The 27,679-nt window shown below is 43.0% G+C and overlaps 1 protein-coding gene and 1 long non-coding RNA gene across 3 annotated transcripts in view; one reads left to right on the top strand and one right to left on the bottom strand.

Moving 5' to 3' along the window:
• Positions 1-22,083, bottom strand: part of KLHL14 (kelch like family member 14) — a 112,809-nt gene extending 90,726 nt beyond the window's left edge. The window contains exon 1 of the mRNA XM_027960688.3: positions 21,115-22,083. Coding sequence (XP_027816489.1) covers positions 21,115-22,055 — 941 coding nt within the window. The 5' untranslated portion in view covers positions 22,056-22,083. The remainder of the gene's footprint in view (positions 1-21,114) is intronic.
• LOC114110434 (uncharacterized) lies at positions 21,328-27,005 on the top strand. Of its 2 annotated transcripts, none has more exons than XR_003586688.2 (3): positions 21,328-21,437; positions 23,512-23,729; positions 24,807-27,005. It is a non-coding gene; the product is annotated as an uncharacterized LOC114110434 (long non-coding RNA). The 2 variants fall into 2 exon arrangements; XR_009598140.1 differs by lacking the exon at positions 21,328-21,437 and adding an exon at positions 22,211-22,266.
• Positions 27,006-27,679: the final 674 nt, after the last annotated feature.

The raw sequence follows: 27,679 nt of genomic DNA, 5'->3' as shown, positions 1-27,679 counted from the left end.
CCACTAGCTACCTGGAAGGACTATACAGTATTTGTTGTCTTTGTTCAGTTGTTGTGTCCGACTTTTTGCAACCCCATGGATGCCAGGCTTCCCTGTCCTTCACTATCTCCCAGAGTTCACTCAAAATCACGTCCATTGAGTCAGTGATGTTATCTAACCATCTCATCCTCCAACACCCCCTTCTCCTCTTGCCCTCAATCTTTCCCTTGCTGCTGCTGCTGCTAAGTCGCTTCAGTCGTGTCTGACTCTGTGCAACCCCATAGATGGCAGCCCACCAGGCTCCTCCATCCCTGGGATTCTCCAGGCAAGAACACTGGAGTGGGTTGCCATGTCCTTCTCCAATGCATGAAAGTTAAAAGTGAAAGTCAAGTCACTCAGTCGTGTCTGACTCCTAGCAACCCCATGGACTGCAGCCCACCAGGCTCCTCCATCCATGGGATTTTCCAGGCAAGAGTACTGGAGTGGGGTGCCATTGCCTTCTCCAATCTTTCCCTTAGTTTTCCTAAAATGGAAGTGACTTTAATAAGATTTGTTTGATCATATCATAAAGACAACACATTCTAACTGAGAAAAATTCTAAGTTTACTTAAACAGACAAAGGACTTAGTACTATACAATAGGTACTCAATAAATACTTGTAGGCATGAAGAAGAGATGAATGAAAGAACAAACTGGCAGAAGGAGTCAAAGTCACTTGCAATCCCACTGTCTAGCAACATGACATTATAGGTTCTTATCATCCTTTTTCCCCTCATCTCTTTTAAGGTCCAGTAAGGTGGGTGTGTTGATGGGGGTGCCAAAAGGCAAAACGGAAAGAAGAAAAGTTACATTTCTGAACCAAAACATGGAAGAGTCAGAGGTTGACATATTGGAAAACAGACAGTCTTATTGATGAGCCCCCAAATCTAATGTGCTACCTAGGGTCAGTGTTGCCTCCCAGAATGAGAGCTACCCATGACAGAGATAAGTTACTGAACTCCAGTTATTAGCACAATATAGTATCTTCATGCTCTCTGCCTTATCTGTATATTATTTACTTAATATTTTATTTAAAACTGATCACTTTTGAAATGCTTAATTCTAGTCTATTCAAGCCATTCCCAATGGTGGCTGCTCTTTACAATCACCTGGGAGAGCTTTCATGAAATATTTAGGGTGGGAGCACCTCTCAGAAATTCTAATTTCATGACCCACTGTGGCACCAGCATTGGTGTTTTCTTTTTTCTTTTTTTTTTTTTTTTACGTTACAATATTTGGGTATACTTTATTTTTATATGGGTTAACATTCTGCTATATTTCATTTCATTCATTCTTTTTGAGAAACTGAAAACAAAGGGAAATTGAGGGTAACTTGAAGATTATTTCCAACCAGTATCTTGAGTCTTGCAGTATCTCTGGTGTTTTCTTAAAAAATCTTAAGCATTCTGTATGATTCTAATATGCAACCAATATTGAGAATCATGGGTCTAGCAATTATATTTATGAATCATGGGCTTCATGGTTGCTTTGCTCTAATACATGTTAAGATATAGTAATACCTAATGATTAAAATAAATTAAAAAATGATTTCTCATGTACCCTCTGAAATGTCTCACATCCTACCAGGGGCAGGCAGACTATAGTTAAGAACATACCATAATAAACAGAAGAAATTGGGACTTTAAAATCTGAACATCTGAAAAACTAGTCACATTCCATCTCAACTACTTCTTATATGTTTGACCATGAGAAGCTCGATATATTTAATGACTGGAGTTTTACATGTTACAATTGTAACGAACTATCTTCCCATCCATTTACTTCTCACTCCTGCCCCTGTAGCATGCTAGCGAATTCTTCTTCAAATCTTTACTGACACGTACTGATCTCAGAATGTCACTGTTATTTTACCTAAAGATTAAAATAAATTTTAAAAATGGTTTCTTATGTGCCATTTGAAATGTTTCACATCCTACCAGAGGCAGGTAAACGATAATTGAGGACACACTGTAATAAACAGAAGAAACCAGAACCGTATCCTCTGACTGGCAGGGTGGGGTAGTTTGCTAATGTTTTTGCCACATTTCTCCAGATACTAAAGCTGTAGACTGGATCATGATGGCAGAGGCAGGTATGACAAAAATGTCTTAAGGTCTTCATCTGAATCCATGAAAAGTAAGTCTCCCCAAGGCTTAGTTCATAAGCCAGATGGGTCTGTCTTTATACCGTACACAGCATTCACACTGTACTCCTGGACCTTGGCATCATGAGGGACAGCGGCTTTCATCCAACTTCATATTTAATACTCAGCGTTTTCCCCCTTCCCCCCGCCCACCCCCAGATTAAAGTTTCCTTTAGTAACTAGAAACAGTTGAATACCTTCTTTGCTTGATTACCTATATAATACCTATCTCTAATACCGAGTACTTAGTGACTTTCTTCTAAAGAGCGTGAATTGCAATGGAATAGCATCTCATTAATCGTGCCCATTCCTGGGTGGAAGTTTTGTGGCAAGTATGACCTCTGAGACTAATCTGTCTGCCTCCAAGTGAGAGGTGGGGATCTCCCTGCTCACTCTCACAGATGCCACCAACACATTGGGAGGGACACCAATGTTTGTTTAACAGGAGAAAACTTTTCTTCTTGCTCAAGAGAGATGTGGTTCTGTGCAACCTGTCGCCAAGCAGTGATTCAAGCTCTTAGTGACAAAGGCAGATAAAGCATCCTTCTCGTGCCAGGGACAGACACGTAAGTAATGCCTATGTCTAACCCTCTAATGGGGCTTCCCAAGTGGCACTAATGGTAAACAATCCACCTGCCAATGTAGGTTAGATATAAGAGATGAGGGTTCGATCCCTGGGCTGGGAAGATTCCCTGGAGGAGGGTGCAACAACCCACTCCAGTATTCTTACCTGGAGAATACGGTGGAGCCTGGTGGGCTACAGTCCATGGGGTAGGACATGACTGAAGGGACTTAGCACGCAAACCCCTGCTGCTGCTGCTGCCAAGTCACTTCAGTCGTGTCCAACTCTGCGACCCCATAGATGGCAGCCCACCAGGCTCCCCCATCCCTGGGATTCTCCAGGCAAGAACACTGGAGTGGGTTGCCATTTCCTTCTCCAATGCATGAAAGTGAAAAGTGAAAGTGAAGTTGCTCAGTCTTGTCTGACTCCTAGTGACCTCAAGGACTGTAGCCCACCAGGCTCCACCATCCATGGGATTTTCCAGGCAAGAGTACTGGGGTGGGGTGCCATTGCCTTCTCCACACAAACTCCTGATAAAGGCCAATTATTAGACTATGCTGCCTCTTTAGAGCCAATATCATTATTGAGACGTCTCTCCCTCTTTTCCATCTGGTTGCCATTTTGAAGAGAAAAGAATGACTTCCTTTTCTTCCAAGAGTTCTTTCTTGGAAGAGCTCAAAAGTACAGAAAGACCCCAAATCAGAGAATGACGTTGAAAATAAAAGTTCAGGATGTTACATATTTCCCGCTGAAGTCATTTGTATCTGACAGTCCAAGACCTAACAATCAAGATGAATGTTTTAACAAAATCACGTTTTTCCAAATGGAAGTTCAGTCATTTAGGGTAAGAGGACAACAGCCTGATCCCACATCAAGGGTCTAGAGACTGATTTTATCCATTCCTCTGACTCCAGGGAGAGACTTCTCGTGGGGAAAGTAGGAGGCTGGTTCTGAGCACGGGAGCCAGCCTCCTGCCAGGCAGGCTGTTTCCGGTTGGAAAGTCACTGCAGGAGTGGTCATACAGGGAGACGGGAGAAAAGTTAGTTAGTAACTGAATATATTATCCCAGGCTTCTCTCGGAATATTCACGGCAACAGAGAGGTATCCCTCTTGGAGATAAGAGATTCGCAGCTGACACCTTTCACGTGGGCCCAGAATTTATTTTTAGAGGAACAATAATGTTATGAAATCATCCTGGGGTTAAGAGAAATGAAGAAGGTTATCCTTACTTCAGGGTAGATAAGCAGCAAGGGACTGAGGTGGGCCTGGGGGCTGTGTGCTGTGGAGACAATGAGGTGTGGCTTGTGGGAACCAGCTTAGGGACACCCTGCTGTGGTGGGTGAAATAGGAATTTCTTATCCTTCTCTTCTTTTCCTCTCCCTCCCTGTAGGGAGCCAGTTCTTTCTGTTCTTTGCTGCTTCACCGCGCCTGGAGGGACTAAATGCTAAAGAAAACCCTAGCTCAAGGGCCCGGCGGGGTCTAGGAGGTCCTCCAAAGGCCCCAGAGGAAAGGGCATGCGCAGAAGCCTCTGAGACCCCCGGATCAGCCAATCCCCCATAATATCCTTCTCAATCATCAGATCTCTGATTAGCAGAAACAAATTATTCTGGGAAAATTCGCCACATTTCTGAAGCTGCATTGTGGACTCGATACTGTGTGGCTTTGAATTATTCTGAAAATTCTCTAGAGCAGCAAGTACCCAAATTTTATCACCAGGAAACAAATCCCCTAGAGTCTGGTTATTCCAATAACTTGCCCTATGACTTATATCCTTTTTACTCATGTCAGTGAATCAGGTTTCTTTTAATGCAACAAATTTTCCTTAAACTTATCTTCCAGTAAATCACGACCCTATTTTCTTCCATCGTCTATGGAGCAAACAGGAAAACAGAAGCATCTGTTTAGTCGCCTGATTTTCACATGAATGCATGCTAAGTTGCTTCATTCGTGTCTAACTCTTTGATACCCCATGGACTGTAGCCTGCCAGGCTCCTCTGTCCTTGGAAATTCTTCAGGCAAGAATATTGGAGTGGGTTGCCATGCCTTCCTCCAGGGGATCTTCCCGATCTGGGAATCAAACCCGTGTCTCTTAGGTCTCCTGCATTGGCAGGCAGGTTCTTTACCACTAGCACCAGCTGGGAAGCCAACCACTGTTTTTCATAGCAAAACAGCCTGGGATGTTGCTGAAAATGCAGGTTCCTCAGTCCACGTTCCAGATCAATTTAGAATCTCCAGAGTAGGACTGGGAAGACCTGTGTTAGAACAAAGTTCTATGGTTGATTCTTCAAAGAACTACTGATTTAGGCATGATTTTTTTGGGAGGAGGAAAGCAGGCCTACATTTTCTTTCTCTTCTAGGTTTGTATTATTGAAAGAGCTATATATATATTGCTGACTTGGATAATTGCTCAGCTGCCTAGATAATTTTGCCTGTACAGATCTAGTTGAAAAATAACATTTCAATTAGTTTCTTCAACCGTTTTGTAATTCCTTCTGTCCTATTCTTGGCCCCTGTTATGGACTGAATGGTGTTGTCTCCAAATTTATATGCTGAAGCCCTAACTCTCAGCATGGTCGTGTTTGGTGATGAGGCTTTTAGGAGGTAGTTACAGGTAAATGAGGTCATAAGGGTAGGGCCCTTGTCTAATAGAACTGGTGTCTTTTGAGAGAGCTTCCCAGGTGGTGCAGTTGGTAAAGTCTCTGCCCGCCAATGCAGGAGACACAAGAGATGCAGGTTTGATCCCTGAGTTGGGAAGATCCCCTGGAAGAAGAAATGGCAACCTGCTCCAGTATTCTTGCCTGGAAAATTCCATGGACAGAGGAGCCTGGCCGGTTATGGTCCACGGGGAAGAAGAGGAAGAGACTCCAGAGCGTCCCCTCCCCCCTCCTCCTCCCACTCCCCAGCTCTAGACACACAGGAAAGACGATGTGAGGAGACACCGAGAAAACAACTGTCTGCACCAGGAAGAGAGCCTTCACCTGCATCCGGCCCTGCCGGACCTTGATCTTGGACTTTCAGCCTCTAGCACTGTGAGAAAACATATTTCAGTTTAAGCTCCCTGCTGCTGCTGCTGCTGCCGCTGCTGCTGCTGCTGCTGCTGCTGCTGCTAAGTCGCTTCAGTCGTGTCTGACTCTGTGTGACCCCATAGACGGCAGCCCACTAGGCTCCCCCATCCCTGGGATTCTCCAGGCAAGAACACTGGAGTGGGTTGCCATTTCCTTCTCCAGTGCATGAAAGTGAAAAGTGAAAGTGAAGTCACTCAGTCGTGTCCGACTCTTAGCGACCCCATGGACTGCAGCCCACCAGGCTCCTCCGCCCATGGGTTCCCTAGTCCCTGTTATTCTGCTATGGCAGCTCAAGCAGACTAAAGCAGTCCTGATTAACAACTGCTTGGAGGAAGGATCCGGCAAATTCCGCCACACAAGAGCTATACTTTGTAGCAGCTTACCACCCACACACTGTGTGGGGAATTTGCAATATGGGGTAACACTGCTTATCGCCTCCTCTGCTTGGTGCTCAGCTACTTACGTGCATGCGTGCTAAAACACTTCAGTCATGTCCGACCACATGGACCGTAGCCTGCCAGGCTCCTCTGTCCATGGGATTTTCCAGGCAAGAATACTGGAGTGGGTTGCCACGCCCTCCTCCAGGGGATCCTCCCAACCCAGGGTTCAAACCCGCGTCTTTTAATTCTTCAGCATTGTCAGGTGGGTTCTTTACCAGTAGCTCCACCTGGGAAGCCCGTGCTGTAAATATTAATAGTTCACCATGTTCCAATGAAGAAAAGCAGCCAGGAGGGATAAGAACAGATACAGAGAGTGTGGAGCCATGATTCCCATCAGCGTTTGTGGCACTCTAATTAATGTCTATGAAGCCATAGACAAATTTCTTTGTGCTTTCAGAAATTTTAAATGTTTTTTATGCTCTCAGATTCTAAAGTTTCCTTGCTGTAAACAACAAAAAATATGGGAAGCATTCTCCAGAAAAATCTTTCTCAGGTGAGATCATGCTTTCTAGGTCAAAAAGACTGTTGTGTCTGGAACCTGGGCTCTCAGTTTGACGAGGCTGCTGTGAAGCTTGAGGGGCTCCTTCCTATACAGGGGGTGCCCCTTTCTTGGAATGGGTTTTTACTTGCTGCTGGTTTTGTTGGCTGCTTCCTAACTCTGGAGCAATCACAAATCTTCAGTTTATTTGAGTGCAACAAAGTGCTGTTTATTTCAGTTTGCCTTTGTCTGCTTTCTCTTTCTAAAATTTTGAGTATAAGAATGTCTGGGTGACAGCTGAAATTTGCCAGGCTTCTCGGGGTTCTGAAGGGTTTCCCTGGCGGCTAGTCAGTACAGAATCCGCCTGAATGCAGAAGACCTGGATTGGAAAGATCCCCTGGAGAAGGGAATGGCAACCCACTCCAGTATTCTTGCTTGAGAAATCCCATGGACCGAGGAGCCTGATGGGCAATAGTCCATGTGGTTTCAAGAGTTGAACATGCATGACCTAGCAACTAAAGCACCACCACCACTCAGGGTTCTGAAGTGACTACTTTGAATTAGGTATCTACTCTATACTTCTGCCAAGGAAAGGACGTGTCTGCCTTCTTGACACACAAAGTGACTAATTTAGGTGATGCTCTGCCTTCCTGAGATCTGTTGGTAGTGCTACTAAAAGCCATAAAGTTGTAAGTTTGATAACACATTGTCCCTTTGAATAACCAGATAAGAAATCCGTGTTAAAATTTCTACTGCTTTGCACTCAGATCTATGATGGTGGTCTGGAGTCTTCTTTGTTGTGTAGTAGTCATGTAAATCTTTTAACAGAAAGCAAGAAGTTGATTGTTTGAAGAGACTGATCATCAAAATAGAAACTGTTCCATCCAGAAGCATAAACATGAAGCTTAGGGAACGCTTTGCTGAACATTCTGCCATATCCATACACTCAAAGCAAGAGTTAGTGAAGTAACCTATGGGAATTGCCTGGTGGTCCAGTGGTTAGGGAGCCACTCTTCCATTGCTGTGGGCCTGGGTCTGATCCCTGATCAAGGAACTGAGATCCCACATGCCTCCAGGCATGTAAATGAATGATTTTTTTTTGTTTTAAAAAAAGAGTGAGGTAACCTAACCTACTAGGAGTAGCAAAATAATTTCTTGTTAAGAGCAGTAGATATTTTTTGTCCCTAAGGAAAATTGCAAGGACACTGTAGCAAAGGAAGATAAAAATGGACAAGTCATTCTCCTGATAAACTTGGCCTTTCCATGTCAGAAACTGCCTTGGTGATAGGAGGAGGGAAGCCTGAAGGTGCATGTCAGCCATGACTGAAGATTCTGGACTGTGCTGCTTCCTGCTGATCCCCACGAGGAACACTTCTGAATCCCCTTTCAAATGAGAGCATCTGTTTTTCAAAGTTTTTTTTTCTTTTTTAATTTCTTCTTCTGCAGCAGTTCTAATGAATTATCACTGTCTTGGCAGTCGAAGAATTTTACCTCATTTCCTTAAAATACTTATTGTATAACACAATAAAACACTTATTGTATAAACACAATTTATTGTATAAATTTTTTGAATATAAATTCTGATCTGCCTTTTAGATAATGTAAATTAATATTTGAGTAATAAACGTTTTTTCTTTGAATAAAAGATTTGCTACACCAAGGAATCTTCCTACACTTGAGGAATATAATGCCTGAATCAACACAAAGACAAAATAATCACATGAAGAAGAAAACAAACAGCATCAAAGTCAACCACAGACACTGTCCTCTGCCACACTAAACACCCAGAATTTTACACAATAGACATATGTGCTACATAAAAGTACTTGTAGAATTTTCCACTGTACATCTGCACGCATTAGTTTTCATTTTTGTCAAACAGGACACCCAATTCCTGCAGAAGGTGGCCCCAGCTTGACCTAGGAACCATAAGAAGCCCTCCTAAAAAGTCAAAAAGACTTCATCAACTCAGTAAGGAAAAGAAAACAGACCAGCTAAAAAGTGGCCAAAGGAGTTGATAGAACTTTTTTTCCCAAGAATATACAAGTGGCCTATAAGCACATGAAAAGACTCTCAACATCATTAGCCACTAAGGAAATGCAAATCCCAGTGAGATAGCACTTCACATCAATCAGGATGGCTATAGTCAAAAAGACGGTGTTAAGTGTGGGTGGGGATGTGGAGAAATTGGAACTGTGATGAAAAATGGTGCAGCTGCTTTGCAAAACAATCTGATGGTTTCTCTTGTTCAGTGTTAACTGTGATACAATATGACGCTGCCATTCCACTCCTAGGTATATATACCTAAGATAAATGAGAAACATATGTTCACACAAAAACTTACACATAAATGCTCACAGCAGCATTATTCAGAGTAGCAAAAAATGGAAACAAATCAAATGTCCATCCACTAATGGATCAAGTGCGGTTTATCTATACAATGGAGTACTATTTAATTATAAAAAGGAATGAAGTATTGTTGCATGAACTTTGAAGACATGCTACATGAGAGAAGCCAGCCCCAAAGACCACACATTGCATGATTCCATTTGTTGGAAATGTTCAGAATAAGAAAATCTACGGATTTATGGAGACAGAAAGTAGATAACTGGTTGCCTAGGGCTGCAAAAGGCAGGGCCAAGTGGGGGGCTGATTGCTAATAGGTCTTTAGGGCTTCCCTTGTAGCTCAGCTGCTGAAGAATCTGTCTGCAGTGTGGGAGACCTGGGTTCAATCCCTGGGTTGGGAAGATTCCCTGGAGAAGGGAAAGGCTACCCACTCCAGTATTCTGGCCTGGAGAATTCCATGGACTGTATAGTCTATGGGGTTGCAAAGAGTCAGACGTGACTGAGCGGCTTTCACTTTCATGGGGTCTTTTGAGGAGGGAGTGATAAAATATTCTAGGTGAAAGGCTTGTCTTTGTTCTTAACCTTAGTACCCCTGAACTTGCAGTTAGTCCCAGAAGTGAAGGTGGACTTAGGGAATCCAGGACACACAAAAATAAATAAATAAATAATAAAATTAATTGTGGTGATGGCTGCCAACACCACAAATATAGTAAAAAAGTCATTGAATTGTACACTTTTTTAAATGGGTGAACTGTGCTGGATGTAAATTACATCTCAGAAAAGCTGTTCAACCTGAATCAACAGAGGCTTTTCTAACTTTTTTCAGCTGCTGACATGGATATATCAAAAGGATGGACCAGACTCAAGACTGGCCTCAGCTCTGCAGTCTACCCAGAGGTGGATAAAACAAACCCTGTCCAGCTAAACCTCATCACTGTGAGAGCAAGCAGCACTTGGAACTCAGGCTGTGAGAATCCGGTTCTAGAAAAAACATCCTGTATGGAGGTAGGAGTCCTAACAAGGGAACAGAAGGGCAAATTGATATAAACAGAATTATGTCTATAAAAATAAAAGCTATCAACGATTATGCATTTACTGTTAGACACCATGTCAAGTACAGTAGATGTTTTCACCCAACGTTCAGGATTGCCCTGAGGAGGTGGGTATCATTATTGACATTTCATAGATAAGCCATCTGAAAACAAGTTTAGTAAACTGCCCAAGGAGAGCCAGCTTATATGTGGTCAAGGTGGGATTTAACCTGAATCTGTCTGACTTTTAGGTCTTAATTACTATGCAATAGAACTGTTTAAGATATTTGCACTATAGCATAACATTTTTATCTGTATCTCCTATTATGTCATATTCCCTTTCTCGCCATACATATATCTCCTAGCTTTACTCTGTAGTCCATGTCTACGGATGTCATTTTGGAGTGAACCCTTGTGAAAACCTTAAGACAGGGAGTTTATAGAAATTGCCACTGACAGTAGCGATACTGTTGTCATAGTAACCAATCCACCAAACTGGTCCCTGCAAGGAGCCGCACACTTCTGCCTCTATAAGGCACCAATATTGGCTGAACTCCCTCACAGTATCAATGACCCTCTGTTCATGCATACGGGGTAGAAAGTGCTGAGGTCCTGGTGTGCATCCTAAAGCATTAAAGTTCTTTCTTCTAAGTTTCCCTCTCTGACTCAAACATTTTCCATTCCCTCTCCTAATCCTTTCCATTTACTCAGGATGTTCCAGGGATGCTGGTTCTGAGGGGTGTGAAAAATCAGGGCCAGTCAGTATCCACAGTTTTGTTCTAAGCAGGAGTTACAAATATGACTACTTTCTTTTTGGTGAAAAAGGCACACTCCCAACCCAATAATTCTTCACTCAGTGCCAGACTCCGAATCTTTGTCCCTGCCCCAAACCTACACACAAGACCTTTAGCTGATTTAAAAAAAAAAAACACCTCTCAGGAGCCACTGTACAGAAAATTTCAAGTTGGCAGCCCACGGTGCACACTGTGTCAGGGGTCTACGCACACAAGACATCCACACGCATCCAACCATCTGCATTTTTCAACAATGCCACTACATTTTCAAGGACTCTTTTCTTCTCTAACCTGGGTCTTTCTCTCTTCCTTCTCCTCTCCATTTCACTGGCCTCGCCTGTCTTCAGAGGCACTTGAAGGCACATAAGGCAGGGAAGTGAAACCGACTGTAATTCTTCAGTTCACTTCCCTGCAGCCTCCAGTGAGCCAGTCTCCATACGGTGGCCCAGCTGAGCTCGGAGGAAGCCCAGGTCCCTGCGCAGGTGCAACCCACCAGCCCACTGGCAGGCGCCCTGGGAGAAGAGAGCCAGCCAGGGACACCAGAGGCCCTGCGAGCCGCAGAAAGCCAAGCTTTACATCGAATACATAAGATTAAAAAGAAGAGGGCCTCTCCTCTGTGAAAGGAAGACTAGGAGACTCTTGTAGTATCTAAAAAGGCTATCATTTTCCCTTTGAGGAATTAACCATAAATTGCTGGGAGCAATCAGAAATTCTGATTTCCCCATTTTTTTCTGATGCCCTTGTGTTCACCTTTGGATCCCTCCAACTTCACTCTTAGGTCCTTACAAGTCTATTTCAGTGCTATCAGTGAAATCACAAATCCATTCAAGAGCGTTCTTGATGGGCAAAAATGTATTCAAGTAAATCTGCTTAGTGTATCTTTTAAAATTAAAAATCAATTACAAATAGCACTTTCTGTTCATAAGTTTTTGTTGTTTTTTTTTTCCCATGTTCTCAGCTGATCCTTACGAAAACCCTGGGAAGTTGAACTATATAATTCTTAACCCATTTAACTCAGCGAAAGTGGAGCCAAGGTACACACTTAGGTTTATGAATTCAAAGGTGGCAGTGTTTCCAGTATAGTGCTGTTCATTTAGTCAGTTCAAGCATAAAAGCCTGCTGATTTTTCCATATGGGACTCATCCACGTAGTGGTTAATCCTTAGCAGGGCTGACAACTTCCTCTATAATCTTGACAATACTTCTTCCATAGTCTCTAGCCACTCACTCGTTTTTCCAGCTCCTGGAAGGTACCAAACTCTTTGCTGCCTAGTATTCTCTCAGCTTGTAACTCCCCGCTTCCAGATCCTGCCTTCCCCCAGACCCATTACCCTGGACATCTCAATCCTCAAAGTTCATCTTTCTTTCGTTTCTTTGGAATGTAATTTCTTTACAATATTGCGTTGTTTCAACTGTACAATGAAGTCCATCAGCTACATGTCTACATATATCCCCCCTTTCTGATCTCCCACCGCCGCCCCGAGGTCATCACAGAGCACCGAGCTCCCTGTGATAGACAGCAGCTTCCGACTAGCTGGCTATTTTGTACGTGCGTTGGTAGTGGTATAGTTGCTCAGTCGTGTCCAACTCTTGTGAACTCATGGACGGTAGCCCGCCAGGCTCCTCTGTCCATGGGATTTCGCAGGCAAGAATACTGGAGTGGGCTGCCATTTCCTTCTCCATTTCACACATGGTAGAGTATATATGTCAATGCTACTCTCCCGACTCGTCCTAGCCTCCCCTTCCCTCCCTGCGCCCCCATATCCACTCTCTACATCGGCGTCTCTATTCCTACTCTGGAAATAGCTTCATCTTAAACTTCTTCTGTAGAGGAAGAATCCTTTGCCAACTGTGACAAGGTTACAGCACCTTGTTATACCAGCTCTCAGAACATAGCACTGTTCTAATCTATAGCGTGTATTATCAGCGTGATTAACTTGTATCATTATTTACTCTTTTTTCTATATGCAAACTACATGAAGTCATGACTGTGTCCATGTTCTTCACCCTATATCTCAGAGCATTGCCGACTTTGGTGTGTTATACCTGTTTGACACAAGTTTGGGGGCTATTCCACAACAGAGGTTCTTGTTAGAAGTCAATTCGATCCATCACCCCAAATTCCCACCGTGGGCCTGGCACGGTCATTGGCCTAGTTTAGAAAAGCTACCCAAGGTCGTGGAAGTGCCCCTGTTTCTCAAGTCTGCTGCCGGCACCAATTATACTGGGAATTAAGATTCACGAAGAGCACAGACAGATTTTCTTCTCCTCCTGTTGGCATAACCTTGAAACCCACACTTCTGAAACTACTACATTATCTAGCATAGAACAAAGAGTTATTTATAAACATTTCAGCTAGATTACAAATATATAATTATTGAACTGGATCAGGTTATAGGAGTGAAGGTTTCATGACTGACCATTTTCTTCTTGCTGATTTTTTTTTCTTTCGAGGAATGAGGTTATTTTCCCTTTTAGTGGAACAGTGTAACTGTAAATTATATGTTCACTATGTAGAATGCTTTTTAATTTGTGCTTATGAGTCCAACAAATATTGAGTGTGTCTACTCTCCAAACTTGAGAATTTTCTTGCTTATCCTCCCTTACTACTAGTTTCCTTTTTGTTTCTTTTTTAGATGGTTTATTTCTTAATCCTTTCTTTGATTTACTGTGTTTCTGTGTACTTTTGTTACTGCTGTCTTTTTTTCTTTTACTTTCTTATGATTTCTTTTCTTTTCTTTTTTAATTTCCTATGATTTATTTTCTTTCTATCACAAATATTTTCTATTTTCATTCCCCAACTACTGTAGGTTTTTTCTAGTACCTTTCTGCTTTACTTCTAATGTTGCAAATAGTTCTAACATGATTGTCATTCACATTTGTGAATAAATGAGCCCTTTTGATATTTATAGCCAAATAGACATATTTACTATATGCTACAATTGAAAGTCCTTCCCCTGGTTAACTTACTCTCCTGTCCATATCAAAATAGTGCTTGTTTGGTATTTTTTTTTTTTTAAAGAGAAATCATCATTAGTAATCCACGCATCATGAGTTATCTTGGATGTTAATGGAAAGGACACAGCACTGAATATATTTTCTGGAATTCTAAATGAATGAAAGAAGGCACAAACACTACAGTGTAGCAATTCTTAAGATGATTTTTTTTAAAATATTCAAGGATTGTTTTGTTTTGTTTTTAATTAATTTATATTTTTATTGAAGGATAATTGATTTACTTGAAACAAAATGTAAACAGAATAAAATCTCAATTAGCATAATGTTATTTTCTGTTAATGAAACATACAAGCATTTTTATAATTCTGGCTTCTACCTGTTGTATTTATCAACTGTAAATATTATTATATGAGCTTTCTATTGTTTTCACAGAAACAAAGCTGATAGTTCTCCAGGACTCCAGTGCACACAGAGAAGGAAAATCTCTTGGTTCCAATTCAGGCTTCAAGGCTTTGTTTTGGTTTGTTTTATTTTCACAATTAGTTTTCATAGTTAAACTGTAAAGTTCTTTGTTTGTTTGGTTTTTTTTTAAGATTTTTTGGATGTGGATCATTTTAAAGTCTTTATTCAATTTGTTACAATATTGCTTCTGCTTTTTTATGGTTTGGTTTCTTGGCCATGAGGCATGTGGGATCTTAGCATCCTGACCAGGGATCGAACCTGCATCCCCTGCCTTGGAAGGCGAACTTTTAACTATCGGACCCCCAGGGAAATCACTTTTATCAATTTATTTAAAATATATCAGCTCACCTTACTTTTAGAGTCAATAATCATAGCACTAAATCTCAGCAAACTCATTATTTAGCCCCTTAGTCTCAGAACTAGTCAATTGAGTATGTAGACCAGTAGGAAAGAATCTGAGCTTTCTACTCTCTTCCTCTCACTTAGTGGTTTGAAGATGAGTTAGAAAATTGGCAGTTTTAATCACTACTGTGCTGTGGTAAAACAAAGATGTGGAGGTGTCGATTGGAATTTGCTTTTCCTAGAAGTCATATTTACAATATTCTCTCATAACAAGAGGCTATACTTCAAAGGATGACAACTGCTTCAACTCACCATTATTCAGATAATTGGACAACTTATTTATTTTCTCTGAGCCTCAATTGTCTAACGTTTTAAAAGACTGAAAGGACTAGAAAGTATGTAAGTAATATATTAAGCACATTCATGCTCAACTAGTCAGTGCTCAACTAGTGATAGGTACCATTATCATTGATAAACAGCAGTTGTGTGCAGGTGTGTGTATGTAAGCATCTTTAAAATCATCTCCACTTTTATCTTCTGTTGGCTTTGTCAATTCATATGAAACTGAAACAAATCCTAAGTGTCTATGACAACTATATTTACGACCAATAGCAATTCATATTGAACTCATATTTTGGGGTCAAGGCTAGGTACTTGATCTAGTTGGGAGATAAACACATAAGCCAAACCTACATCAGGACACATGCTCTGCTAGGGGTTACCCACCTTGGAGAAGGCAAAGAGGTTCTATAGACATACACAATCCAGCTGATTCACTTAGAAATCAGAAGTCCTGACAACAATGCCCTTTGATCACAGCAGCTGGAGATACAGGTTGGCATTTAGAAAAGTAATTGTTTACGTGTTCATTTATATGCCTAGATTAGTTTATTCAATATGTGCATGTCAATCTCAGAAAGCAGCGCATTAAATGTACCTGGCTCCTCTAATTTCCTATTGGAAATCATTAAAATACCATATCAATGACCAATCTATGTTAGTGGGGTCTATATCCAGTATGTTTGTGAAAACGAGCAGCTCATTCACTGTTTTAATTAATCACCATTTACCTTCCTGGGATCACTGTTTACATTCTTAAGTCTTACTATGGAAAGTTGAAATTTTAACTTGGCAGGGTAGAATTATTTAGACGTGAACTCTTTCCAAACAGAAGCAAGAAGACCAGTGGGATTCTCTCTACTAGAATAAGGGTAAAGTGTTGTGTCTTCTGTTCACTGATGTAGCCCAAGTGCCTAAAATGGGTTTTGGCAAACTATGACTCACAGAGCAAACCCAGCTTGCCTCTTGTTTTTATATAGTCCCCCATGCCACCCCTAGAATGGTTGTTACATTTTCAAAGGGTTGAAAAGAATCAAAAGAAGAAAAATATTTCATAACATGCGAAAATCACATGGAATGTTGATGCTCACAAATGTTTTATTGTAACACAGCCATGCTTGTTCATTTATGTACTATTTTTGTGTTACCATGGCTATTTCTGTGCTACCAAGGAAGAGTGACGTAGTTGCAACAGAGTTAATATGACCCTGAAGCCAAGTATAATTACTATTTGATCTTTAACAGAAAAAAAAAAAAAAAAAGCTGACCTCTAGTCCAGAGTAATACCCCTCCTTAACTTCTTTTAAAAGCAGATACATTAAAATTTAACCCTTACTATATAGCACAAGGAACTCTGCTCAATATTCTGGAACAACCTAACTGAAAAAAGAACTCGAAAAAGAAGAGATACGTGTATACGTATAACTGAATCACTTTGTCATACATCTGAAACTAACACAACATTGTAAATCAACTGTACTCCAACGTAAAATAGGAAGTTAAAAGATAAAATAAAATTTAACCCTCACAAATGTCTTTCCATAAGAGAAGTTTTAACTTTACATATAGCCCTAAGGCCAATCAGCAGATTATATGCTAGGATAGAGAGGCTCACAGTAATAAGTAGAAACACCATCGATGAGAACACAGGCTCAAGAGCCACCGTGCTTGGCTCAGACTTTGGCTCTAACCGCTTACTAGCTGTGCCGCCGTGGGCAAAATGCTTAACTGCCCTGTGTACCAGTTTTTCCATTTATAAAATGAGGCAAATGATGGTATCCATCCCTTAGGGCTATTATGAGCATTAAATAAGTTTGTGTTTGTAAAATGCTTAGAACATCATCTGGTATGAAGTAACTACTGTAACATATTTTTCACTGAATTTTTAAGGTAGAAAGTTGTGATAACTTAGAAATTAGCTAAGGTAATGAGCGAGCCCAATGTGTTCAAAATGGGGAAAAAGACAAAAGTGAGTTGAAATTTGAACATGTCCATTGTGGTCAGTAAGTACTCTGAGCCAGTGCAATGCACTAATATCTACTCTAACTGCCTTTTGATTGTAGGATATAACTATTTGTCTCCCACACCTGTGACATAATTCTGTAATCAATGGTCCTGTTTGAGATAATAAACAAATTGTATTCTGAATGGCTGAGTGACTTCTGATATGAAACTCTAACTACCTAGCAAGTTCTTATCTGAGGGTACCAAATGGACATAAAGGGAAGCAATGATTTAAAGGATTCATGGATACAAGATTAGTTTGCTTTGTTGAGGTTTTATTCAGGTCTTAGGAAGGGAACCGATGGAAAATATTATCCTACATTTAAACAAACACTTTCTAAGCACCAAAACCAGGAGTCAAAACTATGCCTTAAGGAATTCTAATGGCTTTTTAATCACTGCAAGTCATTTTAGCAAATAGATAATTAGTACTCCTGATGTTTAAATAGATTTTTATATCAATTTATGTGAAATCTTTAAAAAGACTGAAGAAAGTGAATTCTTTATAAAGTAACCTTTTATCTTCTATAAAATATAATCTCTTGAAAACTATACTTCAGTACAGGACTGTATATGGGACTGCAATAGCTTATAATTAAATATTCAAAAATATAATTATTTTTACAAATACTTTTCTGTTACAGGTGTTTTCCTGGAGGAGGTTCAATGAATTTTTGCTATGTGCAATAGGAATCAAGATTAAAGAACATATTGGGAAAACGTAATACTGAGGCTTTCTTATTTTATAATCTCCATTCCTTCAACTTTCAGTAAATGTTTATTTAACTGTTACACTGTGGAAGGTGCAATGAAAATGTAAGAGATCCAGTCCACTTTGATTTACTTGGGCCAATTACTAAATTATGCATAACAACTTTAAAAATACAAATAAAAAACTTTTGGGGGTTTCTTGCACTGAACTTGCACTCTAAGTTTTTGATATTCACTTTTTAATGCACTAAATGTTGCAAATCATGCCACTTTATTAAATCTTTGTGCTTTAGAAGCCTTTAATAATAGCTATTCTAGAAACTTTTCCAAAAACTTCTGTGTTCCATTTCTTGCAATAAAGCGAAATAAAAATAACTAAGGAATAGGATTTCAAAATATTTTAATTTTTGTCCAATCATGTCCTGTGATCTTAAATTAGTTATGTGTATATTTGAATATAAGATAATAAGTCTCTTATTTTGTAATATCCTCAGTGCTCAGTTCGCTAAAATAAAATAGAATCTGGGTATAAATGGCATAATAAGAAAAACTAACAACTAAGACAAAATTAAATTAATTTGCATATTTATAAAGTCTCTATGCTTGGCTTGCTTTATTTTTTAGACTTAAAAAATTCCAAATTACTCAATAATTTAAAAAATTTAAAAAAATATATAATTATTATATTAATATTCCTACATTCTATAGAAAACATGTACTCTTAAACAAGTAAATTCCTTTGAAGTTATTCTATTTGCTTGAATTTTGACCTTATTCCAATAGATTGGCCAGTTTTAATTTTTCAACTCCTTCTCTGAATTCGAGGAGCTCTTTCATACTTAAGACTTCAGAAACTAAAGGTGGATAAAAAGTAATAAATACAATGCCCTTCCATCCAATTGCCTTCAATAAAACTGATGCAATTTCAAAAATAATTATTTAACACATTTATCCCTCTGTTAAACTACATGTAAAGCTGAGAGAACATTTTTATATTATGCTGACACTATAATAAATGGGCTGATATCATACTATTGGTTGCAACTTACAGCATTTTTGTCTACATTAAAGCTAAGGTCTTGGTGATTATTCTTGCATTCTTTCTGTGAATTAAAATTAGAATAATGTAATTAGTCCCCCAAATTAAAATGCTACAGTTACTGATAATGGAACAAAGTCTAAAATTATATTACTTTGAGATCAACAATAGGTTCACATGAACTGTTTTCCAGATCTGCTTTTTAAGGAAAATATAGTCTCCTTCCTGTTGCGGAAGTATCAGATTCTTGCAGCATCCATGACACTTGTAAGCATTCAGTGGTCAGACGGCACTACATATCCTTCAAATGATATGGCCCAGTGAAGCTGGACTGTGTGGTCACGGAGCCAGGCAGCCTGGTATCTCAGCCATCCACCACGACAGCCAGAAGGCCCCAGCTGGCATGCTGAATCCAGACTAAGGTGAGAAATGGATTTTTCATTTTGAAAGTCAATTCTTCTAACACTGAAACCTAGGACGTATTTATCAGGTAAAAGTGCATTGAGGACTTTAGGCTTATTTATTGGATCAAATGTATAATTCTTATTTCCCCCAGTTACGCTTAGAACAAATTAAATCTTAATTTTACTTTCCTTCTGGGTTTCTGAATTTATACTAGATAGTACAATTTTAAAACATATGAATACATGTGTGTTCAGGACTATAACTGAATATGTAAGATATATGCTAAATTAAGTATACCTGTAAGTTGTTTAAAAGTCAAAAAAGTTAAAATAACAGAATATTGATCACCAGTGTTCCTTGGTGTGGTGACATTTGCCCATCACATTAAATTTACCAACTTGATCTTTAGACAAATGGGAACTCTTACAAAATAAAAATACATTTCAAGTCCTAGTTGTCATTTGGACTTCTGTATTCACTATTCAAGCACAAGAGTTTGGATTCTTGCTTGTGTTATTGTCTTTCTTGTGTTATTTTCTGACACTACAGGTTATTAATTTATTTCTTACCAATATTAGAAAAATCAACTTACAAGATTTCTAAGTTCAAGATTTCCCATGCCTCCCGTGGGCCTCACATGATCACCATTGCTTCCTAAACAACAGTAGAGAATATCTTTCAGTTTCCTAAACTTCAGTTACCCAGGTCTGGTAGACACATCATGATGGAAAAAATAAACCTTTAATTCCATAAGGGTGCAGAAAGTGGACCCCATCTTCCAGATATCCTTCGGAGTGGGAAAAGGCCATGATGGATTCTTAAACCATGTACTTTCTAACACAGCACTTAGTGGATGAGACTGGGGTACTTGGCATCTGGACTCATGATGTTTTATCCTAACATCTCAGTTCTATCCTAGAAACTGAGAAGACACTGCTTCTTTTCTAAAAAGAGAAAGCAACCCTCTGCGAGGGCTCATTAAAAAGGGTTTTAAAATTGGAGCCAATAAAACAGGATTGTCAATTCTTACAGTTTTTTTTTTTTTTTTAATCTCAGCAGCATTTTAAAAAGGCATTGTTTTTCTCTCTCCCCTTGGACAGGAAATCCCACTTTCAATACACACATGGGACACATTCCAAATAGCAACAACAGCAACAATTCTCCAACTCCTTTGTGACTTCAGAGCAGGCGCACAGACCTAACTGCAGCTAGATTAACTACTCCTCTTCTCAGTTTTCAACTGTGCTCCCCTTTGACATGGGAGCTACTAGGCAGGATTCACTCTCCCTCCCTGAAATCTCTTGCTTGGCTCTCCTTTAAAAGTGAAAAGGATAAGGTCTTTTTTTTTTTTTTTTTTCCACAAGACAGAAAAGTTTGTCTGGGTGATGCCAGTATTTCCAAGAGCAACCCTAAAAGACAAAGCCTTTTAGAACTCTAACCTCCAACGGGGGCAAACCCCAAACAAACAAAAAAATAACTTGAGTTGTAGGAATGAATGAAAAGCTTGTCTTCTGGAGTTATCCCCAGGCACTTCTGCTCGCCCGAAGCAGGGAAGGGGTGGAGTGGGCGGGGGTACTGCTCATCACAGGATCCTTTTCCTTAAGCCAAGCCTATTTTGAGAGGTAGAGGGAGGACTGGGTAGGAAGATTTCCCAAGCTGTAGTTCCAATGGCCCGGACCTTTGGTCCCACCTAGCCTGTCAATTTCAGCCCAGGAGCCCATTTTCCTCTCTGCGGATACTGAGAATGTGGACTTTCTGGCAGTCGGGGATGCACTGAGGCCAGTTTCCCGTTGACCTTTCAGGGACTCTGAAATCAACTCCCCCCCCTCCCCAGTCTGAATTGTTTGTTTTCGGTTGTTTTCAGCCTGCAGGAACCTCCTGTTCAGCACACCCCTCTCCCCCTCCTCTGCCCTCTCCCCTCCCTCCGGCCTCTCGGGCCCCCCCCCCCCCCGCCCCCACCACCTTTGTTGTCTCATACCTGCTGGCCAGGCTCTGCCTGCAGTGCTGCCTGAAGGGCATCAGGTGGTAGTTCATGGCGTCCAGCAGCAGCTTCTGGCAGACCGGGTCGGTGCGCATGAAATCCACCGACTGGACCCGCTCCACCAGCTCGGGGGCCGGGATGAGCGCGAAGCGGAGGCGCTTCATGAGGTCGGGCGCGTACTGCATGCGGGTCTCGCGGTCGTGCTCCAGCCAGAGCACGGACATCTGGAAGAGCGCCAGCTCCGACTCCACGGGGGGCGGCAGCGAATCCAGCAGGGCGCGCATCTCCTCGAAGTTGAGCAGCAGCACATCCTCCACCAGGTACTTGTTGGCCAGCTTCTTGGTCTCCTCCAGGCCGTGCAGCGCGGCGATCTTGCACACCTGCTTGTAGTTCTGCACCGAGATCTGGTCGTTGAGGAACTGCACACAGAGCTTGGTGACCTGGGGGATGTGCAAAATCTTGCTGACCGACAGCACCTCTTCCACCGTGTCCAGGGAGAGGGTCACGTTGGCCGTGTAGAGGTACTCCAGCACCAGGCGCAGCCCGATGGACGAGCAGCCCTGGAGCACCAGGTTGTTGATGGCCCGGGGACTGGTCAGCAGCTTGTCGTCGGGGGAGGAGGATGGAGTGCCGGGCTCCTCCTGCGCTGGCGGCGGCGGCGGCTGCTGCTGCGGCGGCTGCTGCGGTGGGTCCTTGGGGGCCCCCAGGCCGTCCTGGCCGCCGACCCCTCCCCCGAGAGGGGGGTGACTGGAGAAGAGCGATCGGAAGTACTGCGAGCAGGAGGCCAGCACGGCCTTGTGGCAGTGGAACTGCTGGCCCTGGGCCGTCAGGGTCACGTCGCAAAACAGCTGCTTCCTCCACAGCAGGTTGAGGCCGTGCAGCAGGTTGTCGCTGTGGCTGGGGTCGAAGGTGGAGGTCCGGTCCCCGGATCTGGACATGGCGAGCTGCCTCGGCGCACCTGGCTTTAAACCCGCCTCCGACCTGGCAGACAGGGGTGGGGGATGGGAGGGAGGTGAGCAGGGTGGTGGGGGGGGGTGTGGGGTGTGGTCGGGGTGGGGCAGGGTTTGGAGGGGAGGGGAGGGCGAAAACCACCGTCAGTGCTCAGCTCAGGTCTCCGGACGGACCCGACCCTAGGCGGCAGGTCTGAAGGTGCTGGATCCGTGAGCACCCCCCGCCCCGCCCCCCGGGGCCCTCTCTGGGGGTCCGGGCGCCCGCTCCGCTCCCCGCTACTCCTCTCTCCGCGACCCCCACACTTGGTCCCTCACTTTTCCTAAAACCACCCGGGCTCGGCTCTCGGCGGCGACAGCGATGGCTGCAGCGACGGCAAAGTGGCGGCTGAGGCCGAGACACCTCGTGGGCTCGTGTCCATGCCGGGCCGGGGCGGGAAGAGGCCGGGGCGTGGGGAGCCCGGGGGGCCCCCCAAGAGCGCAGAGGCGACCGTCGACGGAGCTTCCAGGTCACCTCGGCGCCCGCAGCTTTGCGTTTCGCAGTTGGTCCAGTTTTGGGGGTGGGTGGGTGGGCAAGGGGGCCCGACCAGCGTGCGGGAACGGGGGAGATCCTTAGCCCTCCAAACGCTGGGAACCCCTTCGATTATCCGCGCTGCCCCGAGAAACTCCCGGGCTAATAGTCTGCGGGAGCAGATAAAGCCCTTTCTTCTCCCGGGAAAGTGCAGCGGAGCGCGGTGAGGACCAGCTCAGTGGACTCGGCAGAGGCGGGAGCTGTCCTTATCAATTCTAGCTCATTTCCCTCACCCCGGCCCTGCCTGCTTCTCTGCTTTCGCAAACTGTTGGCTTTCCCCGTCACCACTCAGTTTTGCTAATTTTTCAGAGACGCCTTTAAACCTGGCAGGAGAATCCCTCCAGCCCCCAACCCCCGAGATCCCCCCACCCTCCTCGCATTTTTAAGCGCGCAAGTTCGGGCGTGTGTCTCCCCTTCTCCGGCTGGGCGGCCCCGAGGAAGATGAGGAGGGAGGAAGTGGGACCACTGGGATGGATTAAGGGCCAGAGCCCGCAGGCCTGGTGGGATTCGCGTGGACGGTTCTCCCTCCAGGGCACGAGGCGCAGTGGCTTTAACTCCTGGAACTATGAGAAGTTCAAGTGTACGGGCAGGTGTTGGGGGAGGGGTGGGGGCTGTCCGATGGTGGGGGGGCGGGGTCTCTGCCTCCCACCCAGCATCGCCGCCCGAAGCCGCCGCTTCCTTTTGAGTCCCTGGGTGCAGCCCCCGGCGGCCCCCCACTCGAGCACCCCCACTCCCCGCCCCCCCCCCCAACCCGGCCCTGGAACTACTTCTGTAAAAAGTCTGAGCCGCCCGCATCTCGGCGGAGGGGGGCAGGAGGTGGGGGAGGCGAGGCGAAGTCGATACGCCGGGTCCTTAACCTCTAATTGCACCTTCTAGGGCTGAGCAGAAAGGGCCCCTCTCTGCCCACATCCCGCCTGCGCGCCCGGGAGACCCGCCGCCGCCGCCGCCGCCGCCGCCCGGCTCCGAGGGATCCCGCCGGACCGGCCCCTTCCACTGCGGCTCACTCTGCCCTGCCTGGCGCCAGTCCTGGATCGCCGGCTTCCTATTTCCACCGGACTGGGCTTCTCTCCACTCACTTTATCATCCCGTTCCAGGTGGACCCTAACCTCCCGCGAGCTCCCTCCCCCAGAAGCACCCGCCCCCCCCCAACGATGCGCCCCCCCCCCCCAAAGCGCAGGCTCTCCGAAACACCTCCCAGAGTCTCTCCCTTGAAGTGGACCCGGTCATACCTCCCTCTCGCTCTCCCCGCTTCGTTGTCTCCCCCCCCAACCCCCACCGCCACATCTTTTCCTGTTCCCCTTCCTTCTTGCTCTCCTCGTTTGCCTTTCCCCCTCTTCTGCTTATTTCTTGCAATTGGAGTTTTATTCTTTATGAGCGTTTGCCACACAGCCATCCCCCCACCCCTCTGAAAGACTCCCTCCCCGGCCCTCCCCCTCTCCAACAACCCAAAAGACAGAACAAAATACACACAAGGCAGACACAAGGCCAGAAACTTACCTGCTTTCAACCAGCTGCAAAGTCAAGGCTCACTTAAGCTCCCCCCCAAAAATCAATTGTCCTTCCTTTTTAAAGGTTTGCTCTCTCCTTGGGAGGGGGGTGGGAAACACCTTCTGGTTCCCAACTCCAGGCAGTCACTCTTTACAATTTATTTTGTCGTACATCATTTGATCACCATGAATTAGCAACAGCAAGAAAATGTAGGAGAGGGAGAAAAGAGAGAAAGAGAGGGAGAGAGAGAGGGAGAGAGAGGGAGAGTGAGAGAGGGAGCAGAGCTTTCTGCAAGAGAAGAAGAAGAAAAAATGTACGTGTGACAAATTATGCTACCAAGAAACAACACATCATTATCCTTGGGCCTGGGGCTCAGTGAGTCGTAACGAGAGTAATAGGAAATCCACGGTTGGGGAGAGAAACGGTCGTGCTTGGCCAGTAGAGAGAGACCATACAGGGGGATGGATGCTGGAGAGACTCGCAAAATTATGGCTCAAGGCTATTGTAAAAATTGTCGAGCGTAAATGACTGCGATTTCAAACATCTTTGGAAGAAAGAAGGGGAAAAAGCGAGCCCCCCTCCCTCCGGCTCCCTCTCTCTCCCTCTCTCTTCTCTCTCTCTATAAAGAACCGTCAAGTTTTAGTGCGCATTGCTAATTAGTCAATTTCTCTCTGCCTTCACAGGCTGGCGACTTCGCTGCTGAGCTGAAACTGCTAATTTCTGTGACCAGCTTTTTTCTTAGCTGTGATCTGGATGAATGAGTAGCTGTCTCACAGAGATGACAAAAATAAACTCTAATCCCCCCCAAAATTTCCACTACATCTTTCTCATGCATAGATTTATGATCTTCAAGCGCTCTGTGCAATATGCAAACTTTTTGTGTCTGTAGATGTGCTGTTGTTTCCAGATTTCTCTACATTCCTGCTTTTCCCTTTCACTCTGCCCCCCCACCCACCCCCCTACACTGGGAAATGCAGAAACCGTCTGATCTCAAAGTCTGCCAAGATGCCACTTTATAGTATCTTGGTGTTTGGGGTTTGGGTCTGACTTGGAAGTCAGGAGTCCTTGCCTAAGAACTGAGTGGCTGAGTGTACAGCGGGGGTGGGGGGAAGTAGACAGAATAGAGGACAGCTCTTCGCTTTACATTTGCTTCCCTGCATTATTGAAGCTTTATGATCTTGTTGGAAAACATATTTTCTCCATCATTTTGTCGGGTTATACAACCATCTCGGAACTTCTCTGTCAGCTCTTCAGCAGGAAGGGTTCAAAAGTCACTTAATTTTTTTAATTGGAAAATTATCCTATTGTCAGATTTGCCTTTCAATTAGGAGTCTTTGATTTGCAGGAGCTAGAATCAAGTGCTAGGAGAGCCAGCTGCAATTTCACAAATGTAACCTTTAAACTTTGGAGCTCATCTGATATATAAGGTCGATCACAGAGAGCTCACATTTTTGACCCTGCTTAGCATGCAAAATGAACCCCAGCATGACTCTGGAATTTTAGCTGTACCAGAGATTCATGTGCGTTTTGGTAGAGGACGTGTTCTCTTAGACTTATCTCATGATGTATTGCGCCCTTACATTTATAGCCCTGCATTTTGGTTGTCAATGGGGGCTGGAGGTGTCCAAGAAAGAAAGGGGAAAAAATAGAAGCAGGAAAAGGAAGGTAGGTATGCCCTTGAAGAAAATGAACATGGAAGAAAGCTGGATCTCAGTTAAATTGAGTTTTGCTGGCTATTAAATATATGAACATGATTCATTCTAACTGATATGTGCTCTGATTAGTAAACATATTAAAATACACATCAGGGTACCACCGAAATCCTGCCTTTTAACCTTCCCCTTTGATTGGTAAAAGATGAAAGACACCTGCTTTAAGGGAGGGGAAAACCTGAAAATTCTTTGGTTCAGAAATCAGGAGTTTCCCACTTACAATGATCAACATTAATATGCACATGGGATATTTACTCTTAAATAGACTAGGCAGGATCCAACCCAAGCGCTTACCCCTCACAAGGGTCTTTCTTTATCAATAGCCTAGGTTATTTGAGAGCAAGACTACTTTTTTCAATCTTGCTGAGATGCTGTGTTCTCATAGTCATATTTACAATAAAAAAGCCCAAATACATGATAAGATAATAGAAAAGGATTTTTTTTTTATTAGAGCAGGGAAAGGAAAGAACAGATTATCCAAATCTTCTGGCCTTACTATTTTTTTTTAAATTTCTCTTATATAGTAGATTTTGAATAGGAAGACTGTGTAACTGTAATATAGTGCCTTTTTGGGGTTCTGTTTCATTAGCAGTTAAAGTTATCAAGTGTGTGAAGTGTCACCCAACTCTCAGACACTAAAAGTACAATTTTTAATGGTATGCTTTTGATGTTGATCTTTTATGAGCTTCCAATGACATATTTGGGACTAAACCCAAAGGCAAATTAAGAGTATTGATCACTTAAATTATTGCCATCTTTCCATTTTATCATAAGGGTATTAGAAATTAAGGTATGTTTTCTAGACCTTGCAGTATCTTAATTTTGAATTTCTGTATATATGTATATATATCTACTGGTGGGATATATTGATCACTAATTATGATTACTAGGACTTCTGCCATTTCCAAACAATAGAATAGTAACATTTCAAAAACTTTAACTACCTATAATTTCAATGCTTATTTAACAACTTGGGTAGAAGGGAAAGGGGGTGGTTAGGGATTGCAGTTCTTAAACAGCTGTTGAAATGGTTAGGCTGCTTTCTTCTGGATTTTGAAGTTACACTATTTGAGAATGTTTTAAATTCAGAGAAAAATTACAATTATGGCTCTTTTGTAAGCAATTAAAAAAAAGAATATTTATAATAATAAAATCCGTTCACAATCTGTATGTAAACTAGTGTTTCTATCGTGTACATTACACACATCCAATATCTTGCCCTGGCTTTGGCTGAAATTATTGCAGAACTCACAAATGATATGACACTATTTACAATAAATCCCGTTATGAGAGATTCAATTTGCAGCAATCAGATGCTAGCTACTAAGCGATTGTAAGTATTTGAATTTTATCCTACTTCACTGTTCAACGTACAGAAATTGCATCTGTGTGTTTGATCTGTCCTGCTGAGCACTACCAGCAGCTTGCATCTCTGCCACTATTGTTTTTAAAATGGCAGGAAGGACGTGACTAGTCAAGAGCACTCAGCGGGATGGATTCCACATGGCTTAAGAGGAGCCAGAATTGTCTTACAAAAAAAATTAAATATGATCATGTAGTCATCTAATTCAAGCAGTCTTCGGTACTTCAACAGAATTATCAAATTTATTCATCAGTGAATCTGCATTTAAACTATGTACAGTGGAAAGATGCTGAGACTGCTGGCACTGAGCAGTCTAACGAGAGCTACCACGAGCTCTGAGCAGGCTGGTCATCCTTTACGGTAGCAGGGACCCAGGTGACTCTGTGGTTCTTGTTGCTCAGGGCCATTTCACCTCACTGGGTGAACTCAAGTTTCTCTTCAAAGCAGATCAAGAAGTGTTTTGCTGCCTAACAGGAGGGGA

This window comes from Ovis aries, chromosome 23, assembly GCF_016772045.2.
Source record: "Ovis aries strain OAR_USU_Benz2616 breed Rambouillet chromosome 23, ARS-UI_Ramb_v3.0, whole genome shotgun sequence".
NCBI classification, from domain to species: domain Eukaryota; kingdom Metazoa; phylum Chordata; class Mammalia; order Artiodactyla; family Bovidae; genus Ovis; species Ovis aries.
The sequence above is the reverse complement of the archived record's forward strand: the minus strand, read 5'-3'. Positions and strand labels throughout refer to the sequence as shown.